We start from the raw sequence: 9582 nt of genomic DNA, 5'->3' as shown, positions 1-9582 counted from the left end.
TACAGATATCCTTCAACTTCTTATTATCTCCAGCTTCCTTTTTCTTCTCCACACCTACACCCTCAATCTTTTTCCCATCTTCAACTTGCCCTGAAGCATCAGTCAAGTCACTACCAACAACAATAGCTTCAGGTAATTCAGTAAACTCAGTTTCAAAATCTGAACCTTTAGGAAGTCCAGCTAAAATTCTACCACCCACAGCTTTGTAAATCGTATCCAGAGCTCTACTAGCAGGAATATCACATGGAAAATTAGCTTGAGGCTTCTTAAAAGCTGGGGCATCTCCTGCATCTGCCACACGATGACTAGACAACATAGCATTGTCTGCATTCATGGCTTTGGAAACACTTGTCACGACGCATTTCGTCCAACATCTGTTTTCTGCTGTTTCTGTGAGTCCACCTGCTTTGTAGGTGATTTTCTAGATGTTACCATATTCCAGCTTTCTGGAACCCTAGGATCAGAACCTGCAACTGGCACCCTAGGATCAGAACCTGTTCGATCAACAGAAGGAGTCGAAGGAACAGTAGATTCCAAACACCAGCATGTGAATGCAAAACTCCAGCTGATTGCAATGTAACTCCACCAGTATTTCCAACCCTGAAATGAGCTGCTTGAACAGGAGCAGTAGTCTGCTCGTCCACCAAATTTTGAGGTTGCCTAAAATCCTCGATCACTGCCTTAATACCTACAGCCAGTGTATCATCACCAATTGCATTCACATCGCTAGTAGATGTTGCTTGTGTAAACTGTATGGCGTTACCCGCAGAACCTCGAACAGCCTGCTCAAACCCAGCTGTTCCTTGATCTCCCTCTGCCATACCATCCTTTAAATTACCTTCAAAACTTTGTCCCTCAACATGCACATCAGAAGCATTCTTCACAGCTGCAAGTTTAGAACCTGTCGTTTTTTCTTCAGTAATCATACCATTTGTTCCATCCATATGCCCCTTGTCTATTTGTTTTCCTTCATCACCTTGCACAACCTGTTGCTCAACTGCATTAACATTTTTTGTCTCCCGTGCTATTTGTACTATTTTTGCATTAAGAAAATCCCTGGCATCACCTTTCAATTTGTCCAGATTGCCCAGCCCTTCAACGTCTTTCACTAGAGCAGCAGTTTCCTTATTTTTCTCGATCCTCCAACGACATTATCATTCATCGTGGCCTTGATGTTTACAACAAGTACAAAATTTTGGAAAGTTATCATACACGATCTCCTGAAAATGTTCAACAGTTTTCCTTGGATTTCTATCAACAATAGTGAATCCGAACACGCTTAGGATGTTTGTCCAGTAGGTTTATTAACACCTTCACCCTCGCCGTACTTGGTCGTGTTCTATCTTGTGTCGCTTTGTCCACTTCTAAAGGCTTCCCCACAGCTGGAGCTATGGACATTAAGGATTTCTTTGCAAAGAAATTTACAGGCAGATCTGGCATAGAAATCCAAACGACTGCTCTAGAGGTTTCTTCACGTGGATTAAATCCCATCGTCCATGGGAATGACCTAAAGAAGAATTCATCTCCCTTTGCCTTAACAAAACCAGTAGTTTTTTATAACACCTGAACAAAATCATCAAAGAGATCAAACCTTACCAGTATGTGTCGATATTCAAGTTGTCCAACGTTACAATACCCTTTCACGTCAAATTATTTTGGTATAAGTTGTCACAACTCATGGATATTTGGCTTCCCATATGAGAACTTAAGAATAACTGCTTGATGCAGTCCCTTCTCAATTGTAAACGCATTAACATCTTCAGTTGTGAATTCAACAGTAGGTTCACCATACTGAAACGTGAGTGGACATAACTTCACCTTTGACGAATTTGCGGCAGATTGTTGTCATTGTAGTTGCGATGCATATGACTGTTTTGTATTGTGAATTGGATGAGTTTCTCTACTGATTTGGGTGGACTCTCCCACAGCTTGGAGCTGGGGAGAGACAGCAGCATCCATGGCTGCTCAAAACATCACATAACTGCCGCAAAGAACATCCAAAAAAGCCGAAATCTGAAAAAACATTGTCGGTGCTACAGTAGTCGCAAATTGAATTTAAGATCTGGAAAAATTGGCTATGAATTTGAGGATGAAACCAATTGGGATTGTGTGCAAAGAGTAGATGTATGTTTTGACACCAACTTTGTGAAGTTCCACCGTCGAACGCCAGAGTTGTGGCCTGGTGAATAGTGACGGAGTTACTATTCAAGGACTTCCTAGAGATAATTTGATTAGGAATTAATTTTAAAATCATGTTCTTGATTTTTTCGGCCGGGCTCACAGTATGTATTTTGTCTAATCGATCAGCACAATAAATCGAAACAACTAAGAGGGTGTTTGGCTAAGCTTATAAGCTGGTCAAACCGGCTTATAAGCACTTTTTGGCCTATCTATGTGTTTGGTAAAATTAAAAGTACTTATAAGTTAAGTACTTATAAGCCAAAAATAAGTCAAAAGCCATAAGTTGGTCTCCCCCAACTTATCAAATTTCAGTTTATAAGCACTTTAATTTTGACCAAAATATTTACTATTCTATCCCTCAAATACTTTTTTTTAAAACAAAACTCTTCGTATACCCAGTTCTTCAGGTGCATATTATTAAGTTCAGCACTTTTATCCAAACATATAACTGCTTATTTTTTAAATCAGTTTCAGCACTTAAAAGTGCTTTTCAGCACCTAATGCTTATCAGCTACTCTAAATCAGCTAAGCCAAACGGGCTCTAATAGTGTTTGACCAAACTTTTAAAAACTCTGAGCAGCAATTAGTATTTTATCAAACTTTTAAAAACTGCTTCTAAGTGTATTTTTCTAAAAAATGCTTCTCAAAAAAGTGCTTCTGCGAAAAAACAATTTTTTTTGCTTCTCCAAAAGTGCTTATGCTTCTACTCAAAAGCATTTTTCTTCTTCTAAAAGCTTGGCCAAATACTTTAACTTTGGGAAAAAAGTACATTTTAAAAAAAAAATACTTTTAAGCTTGGAGAAGCTTGGCCAAATAGGCAATAAATCTAAAACATAAAATAATGGTTATGCTATGCATCCATCATTTTAGCTTAATGGTTCAGTATTCAATTTTTAACCATTGAACTTGTTGTAATTTGGAAATAAGGGGTTCAGAGTGTAATACTTTTTAATTTTTTTAGTATTTTCTTATATGAGCCTTGAAGCAACGGTCAAGTTGTTTCTGTGTGACTTATACATCACAGGTTCAAGCCGTGGAATCAGGCAATGATGTTTGCATCAGGGTAGACTGCCTACGTCATATCCCTTAGGGTGTGACCCTTCCTAACCCTTGTTTTGTGCACTGGCTGCCCCTAGGATTTTCTTATGTACACTAACTCTGCCACTAGCTATGCATCATATTCACATCATGAGACCCTATAAATAGACTAGAGTGTTTGTCCGTATAAATGTAAAGCATGAAATAAAGCACCAAGGAGAGTAAACACTATAGGCAAGATATGGCTATTATTTCTCTATTGGCCACAATAGGGTACTTTGAGATTTTTGTAGCAATCTTTTGCTTTTTTGTCTTGGCTTTCCAAGGCAGAAGTAGCTTTATATGGAACTGGCCATTTCTTGGGATGTTTCCAAGCCTTGTTTTCCATATACATAGAATTCATGAAAGGAGTGTAGAGGTTCTTTCAAGAACTAGGGGTACTTTCTTGCTGAAAGGTCTTTGGTTTACTAATATGGACATTCTTGGTACAGTGGATCCTGCAAATGTACAGTATATTATGAGTGCAAATTTTACAAATTTTCCAAAGGGGCGCGAACTCAGGAAGATTTTTGATGTTCTAGGTGATGGAATTTTTAGTTCTGACATGGATCTGTGGAAGAATCAAAGGAAACTTGCTAGAGCATTGATCACTCATCAGAGATTCCACAAGTGTTTGACGAAAATCAGCTTGGACAAGGTAAAAAATGGCTTGATTCCAATCCTTGAGCTCATTGCTAAAGAAGATAGAATTGTTGATTTGCAAGATGTTTTCAAGAGATTCACCTTTGATACGACGTGTAAATTACTCACAGGATTTGAATCTTGTTGCCTCTCTCTTGAATTCCCGGAAGTTCCCTTCTTGAAAGCCATGGATGATGCTAAATATGTTGTATCCATCCGATATTTATTGCCAGAAAGTATTTGGAAGTTGCAAAAATGGCTAGGAGTTGGGCCTGAAATGCAACTAAGAAAAGCTTCGGATGTTCTTGATCGTGTTATAGGTGAGTATATATTGATGAAGCGCGAAGAATTGAGTAGAGTTGAAAAATGTAAGGAAAACGAAGAGGGTTTTGATTTATTAACACCATACATAATCAACGATGGAGAAAGAACATCAGGGTTGAAGTTTGACAAGTTCTTAAGGGATACCTTTTTAAACTTCATGTTCGCCGGGCATGACACGGTTAGCTCAGGCCTTACGTGGTTCATTTGGTTGGTGTCCACACATCCTGAGGTTGAGAAGAATATAAGGGAAGAACTTAGGGCTATTATCCCACCAGAAGAAGCTGAAAAATGGAGGCTTTTTACGGCTGATGAGTTGAAAAATGTGATTTATTTACACGCTGCATTGTGTGAATCACTGAGGCTATATCCCCCTGTCGCATTTCAGCATAAGACTCCACTAGAACCTGATATTCTCCCTAGTGGCCACCATGTTCATCCTAATATGAGAGTGATGATTCCTTTATATGCAATGGGAAGGATGGAATCCATCTGGGGAAAGGATGCCTCGGAATTCAAGCCACACAGATGGATTTCAGACCGTGGAACGATTAACTATGAGCCATCTTACAAGTTCTTTTCTTTCAATGCAGGACCAAGAACATGCTTAGGAAAAGAAGCAGCTTTCACTCAAATGAAAGTAGTAGTTGCTACTATCATCCATAATTACCAAATTGAAATGGTGAAAGGTCATGTTGTTTACCCTAATGTCTCCGTTATGCTCTACATGAAACATGGCTTTAAAGTTAGAGTTAAGAGGAAGTGGGCATAGTACTTTTATATTTATCTCTATGTGGAAGGATATAGTCCAGTCTCATGAATACTCGAGCTATAATGTTACTTGTGTTTTATGTTCAAATAATGGGAATGTCACTAGCACAAAACTCAAAAGGATAAAGTAAGTGTATTTTCCAAATGTTAGTAATGTAAACTTAAATAACTTTTGGTGGAATGAAACAATAAGTCCTCAAGTCTTTTACGTTTCAGTTGTTATGTACAATTTCAAACTGAATTAGCTTGTTATATGAGATGTTAAGTAACATATTTCATAAGCATGAGATGAATATTCATTGGGAAAATTATATTGGTATTGTTCTATCAGTACTACGAGCATTCACATTGACACACTATCATCACATTATAGGAGGGCTCGATCCATCCCCGTGAATACTCAAGTTATAATGTTACCTTTATTAATTAAAATAATGGGGTGTGTTGTATGATAAAATTGCGGAATTTGAGGTTTGTGAATTTCTGTACTAGCCTCAAGTTAATATTTCCTCTGATCCATAATAAGTATTTTTTTGGCCTTTTTTTGTGGTCCAAAATAAGTGATTTTTCTAGATTTTAAGAATGAATTAATTATTTTTTTCTATATTGCCCCTGGAGTAAATAATATTGGAATATATATTAGGAGTATTTATGTGAAGAGATAATAAAGGTTAATATGGTCAATTTTATTATTAATTAATGTTAAAAGATGAATTTCTTAATCCGTGTGAAAACAACAGAAAGTATATAATAGTCAGAATTCTTTTTAGTATATGCTGGAAGAACGAATACGTTGCATAGGCAAAAGAAAGACATATAAATAGTCAGATCCAAGAAGTTACTCTTTACGAAAAGATTGAAAAAAACAAAAAGTATCCCTGCAATTAATTTCTTGGAATATTATATTATTACCCTCGATTATAGTTTGATAAAAAGCCACATGATCTGTAACTTTATTACGTTACGTTATGTGCATTATTAGCAGTAAGTACCCCTACACAATATAGATGTTGAAGGCAATAAACCAAACCTAATCCCGATGCAATTATCAGTTTAATTTTTTATGCTAAAGTTAAATTATTTGTTTTGGTGTAAACTTCGAGTGTCTGTAATTATTAATTGATATGAACCTTTATGGTTTGCTTTATAACCTGATTTAATACCTAAAATTGGTTTTCTTGTAAAAGAGTTTAACTTTGCTCATTACATGATATGTCACTTATTAGGTAATTATATAAAAACCCCATAAATAAATATTAATCGATAATTTAGTAAAAATGATTACTAACATACTATTACAGGTTAAAATTGCAAATAGTGTTAAGAAAATATTTACACGATCAATATATATAACGTAAATCCATTATATAATTATTACATACTCGATGTGTTTGACAATGAAAGTAGAATATAAAAATTGCACGGGCGCCCTATTTGATCGCCCCCATTTAACTTATACCCATATTTTTAAAATTATTTAACATATACCCTAATTTTTACAACTTCAGGCGTCTCCTTCTTCGTGCTACCTGTGCGCTCCTTTCTTCCTCATTTCTTTGTTAGTCTCTTAGAACATCTTGTTTTTGATAATGTAATACTTCGCTTCATCATTTGTATTTGTGCAGATGCTTACATTACAATGCTTGGGGTGAGCGATTTTTCTCTGTGCTTTTCACGTTTATTGTTTCAAAAATTTATGATTTAGATATTGTCAGCAATCTGATTATTTTATAATAGTAATATACTATGAAAGAATAAGGTGATTATTTATCTAGTATGTTAGAAAGCTTTTTCAAACACTTTAGCTTATATAGTGCTGAAGTTTTTACAAATGAACTAAATAACTTCAGCATCTTCTGCTGAAATTTTTGAAAAAGCTTTACGACAAAACTAATGAATCCAGGATAAAAAAAACTTCAGCTTATTTAGTGCGGAAGTTTTTATAAATGAACTAAATAACTTCAGCATCTTCTGCTGAATTTTTGAAAAAGTTTTACGACAAAACTAATGAATCCAGGACAAAAAAACTTCAGCTTATTTAGTGCTGAAATTTTTGCAAATGAACTAAATAACTTCAGCATCTTCTGCTGGAGCTTTTGAAAAAGCTTTACGACAAAACTAATGAATCCAGGACAAAACTTCAGCTAAAACATGCTTAAGTTCAGCAAATAGAGAACAAAATTTTAGCTAGTAGAATGCTTAAGTTCAGCAATTACAAACAACTTCAGGTCATGCTGAAATTTGTGTGATTGTCTTTGTTACTTCAGGCCCGTATACTTTAAGTTTACGCGAAAAGTGGATATGCTTGCAATTTTTTTTTTGCAAAGCAGATATAAATTAAAATGTGACCCAAAAAGCGAGTATAGACGCAAATCCCCCGAATCTATTGCCACCTTACTTTTTAAAGGAGTTATATAACTAAAATCAGTATAACTAATATCATTTAACTATAAAACATTTAAAAATCAACAGAGTAAATTTTTTCAATGAAAATGCCAAAATTAAACTTTAATTAATAATATCCTTCAACATTATTTAAAGTACATAAGTCACTTCTTCCTTCAACACGTAGAGCACCAATCTTCTTCACTTCCTATCTTCTTCAACAGCTAGCCTTCTGTCTTCTTATTATCCATAGCTACATGTTCTAGAAAACAAGCTAACTAATTAACAAAGAAATATTTGTTAATTAAATTACTTGAGAAATAAACTCGAAGAGATCATCTCACCTTCAACGACTGACGTCTTTGGACATTGTGTATACGGTAGAAATCGGGGCTACCCAATTTTGTGGGCTCGAGGGTCACTTTAAGAGCGAGATCGAAATAGACTAGGAGCAAGCCCGATGAGTACGGTCAAAATCATATGCGTCCGATTTATAGGCTCGAGGGTCTATCTTAAGCCCGGGCTTAGGCGAGGTCGAGTTCGAGCCCGATGGATCAGATCCGAGCTCGAAGATATGATGCAATGCCCGGGGATCAAAGTGCAATAGGCACCGAAGTTAAGTATGCTCCACCTCGAAATTGTACCGTTATGGATTTGTAACAGAATGAGCTGGATTCCTTCCACGTCCCCAAGATCATGGCGCAAATACCGAAATAAAAGTGTACAATTCCGTAATAGGCGGTTAGATAGTTGTATTAAGAATATACCTTACTGTAAATAGAAATATACTTTATTTAGGATTCCCCTATTATATAAAGGGGACCCCAATCATTTTGTAATATTATCTAATCATTGAGAAAACAATACACTCTCTACTTTTTACCTATTGTTCATCAGAATTGTCCTGCAGCTCTACTGCTCTTACTTTACTTTTCTTGCTTAATTGTTCTTATTATTCTAAACCCACCTCGAGGTCACTAAGCTCAAGGTCACCGCTGCTGAGTTATATTGATTTGATTCACTTATCTCTTTTATTTCTACTTCATATTTTTAATTTTTAATTGGTATTGAGCTAAATCACATATCTTTAAAACCACAAATCTAATTTAATTGTTACTAGTATTTTCGAGGTAAACACATTGTTAGATAATATTCTGCATCTATTTGGAGGATTTATAGGAAATTAAATTTACTATAATATGTCATGTTTCCACTTTGATTTGGTTATATTTCCACACATATATCTTTGGCCTCAACCGACAGCGTTGCTTCGTTCTGCGGCGGTTTTCAAGCTAGCACCCGTTTCAGCATATCATCTCGCTCGATTCCAAAAAAAAAAAAAAAAAAAGAGACGTTCCACCGATTGTAATATAGATACTTATAATTCACTTCGTTGGGTCATTCCACCGAAATCTTTTAATTTGGTATTAGAGCTCTAAAGATCATTTCACTTTAGGCAACTCCCAATGTGAGTAGTAAAGCAAAAAGGGGCTGTCCCAACTATATCTACAAAGTCCAACCGTTCCAAAAAGAAAGCATGAATTTTGAAGACATTTAAAGAGGTTTGATGAAGATGACAAAGAACTACAACTTGAAGAAGTTACAAATTTGGGCAAGAAGGGACAAGACTTTAGTTCCTACTACATTTTATTCTATCACTTTATTAGTATAGTCATTTGTAATATCATCACAGAGTATGTTATAAACTCTGTGATGATCATAGAATATTTGGCACTTTCTAGTTCTTACTTTTTGCATGTATGCTAGTAGGTGAGACTATTTTATGTCTCGATAGGATTAGTAAGGTAAGGTTTAACCCAGTTTGTGTTGCTCTTGTCCTATACTTTTGGAAAGATATCCAAATGGCTATGAGATTATATGCCAAAAAAAAAAAAGATCATTTCTCTTCTTTGTATGATGGCACCTTCTTCATACATAAAAATTAACAAATCTATTATTCAATATTTATGGACTATTGATAGCCCTATTGGCACATTCCATGGAGTGCTCATATAGTTCGTCTTGGATTCTCACAATTCTGTCAATTGTTTGCAATAAGCATTACAAATACACTGTAGGTTTAATATTAAGCGAATTACATTTCCTTTTCTCTGTTCTTATGGAAGAAACGTAGGTTTGTGAATAAGGAAAAATTGAAAGCTTTCAATGAAATTGTCACTTCGCAAATTATTTATTAGACGTTAT

At 35.4% G+C, this 9582-nt stretch overlaps 1 protein-coding gene across 1 annotated transcript; it reads left to right on the top strand.

Moving 5' to 3' along the window:
• The first annotated feature begins 3460 nt into the window (after nt 1-3460).
• LOC107824497 (alkane hydroxylase MAH1-like) lies at nt 3461-5041 on the top strand. Its single transcript, XM_016651275.2, has one exon. The coding sequence runs from the start codon at nt 3461-3463 to the stop codon at nt 4991-4993; it is 1533 nt and encodes a 510-aa protein (XP_016506761.1). The 3' UTR covers nt 4994-5041.
• The last annotated feature ends 4541 nt before the right edge of the window (nt 5042-9582 follow it).

This window comes from Nicotiana tabacum, chromosome 10, assembly GCF_000715075.1.
Source record: "Nicotiana tabacum cultivar K326 chromosome 10, ASM71507v2, whole genome shotgun sequence".
In the NCBI taxonomy this organism is placed as follows: domain Eukaryota; kingdom Viridiplantae; phylum Streptophyta; class Magnoliopsida; order Solanales; family Solanaceae; genus Nicotiana; species Nicotiana tabacum.
This window is presented reverse-complemented; position numbering and strand designations above follow the sequence as displayed.

Coding starts and splice junctions, on each gene's coding strand:
- LOC107824497 (XM_016651275.2), top strand. CDS start 3,461: ATGGCTATTATTTCTCTATTGGCCACAATAGGGTACTTTGAGATTTTT.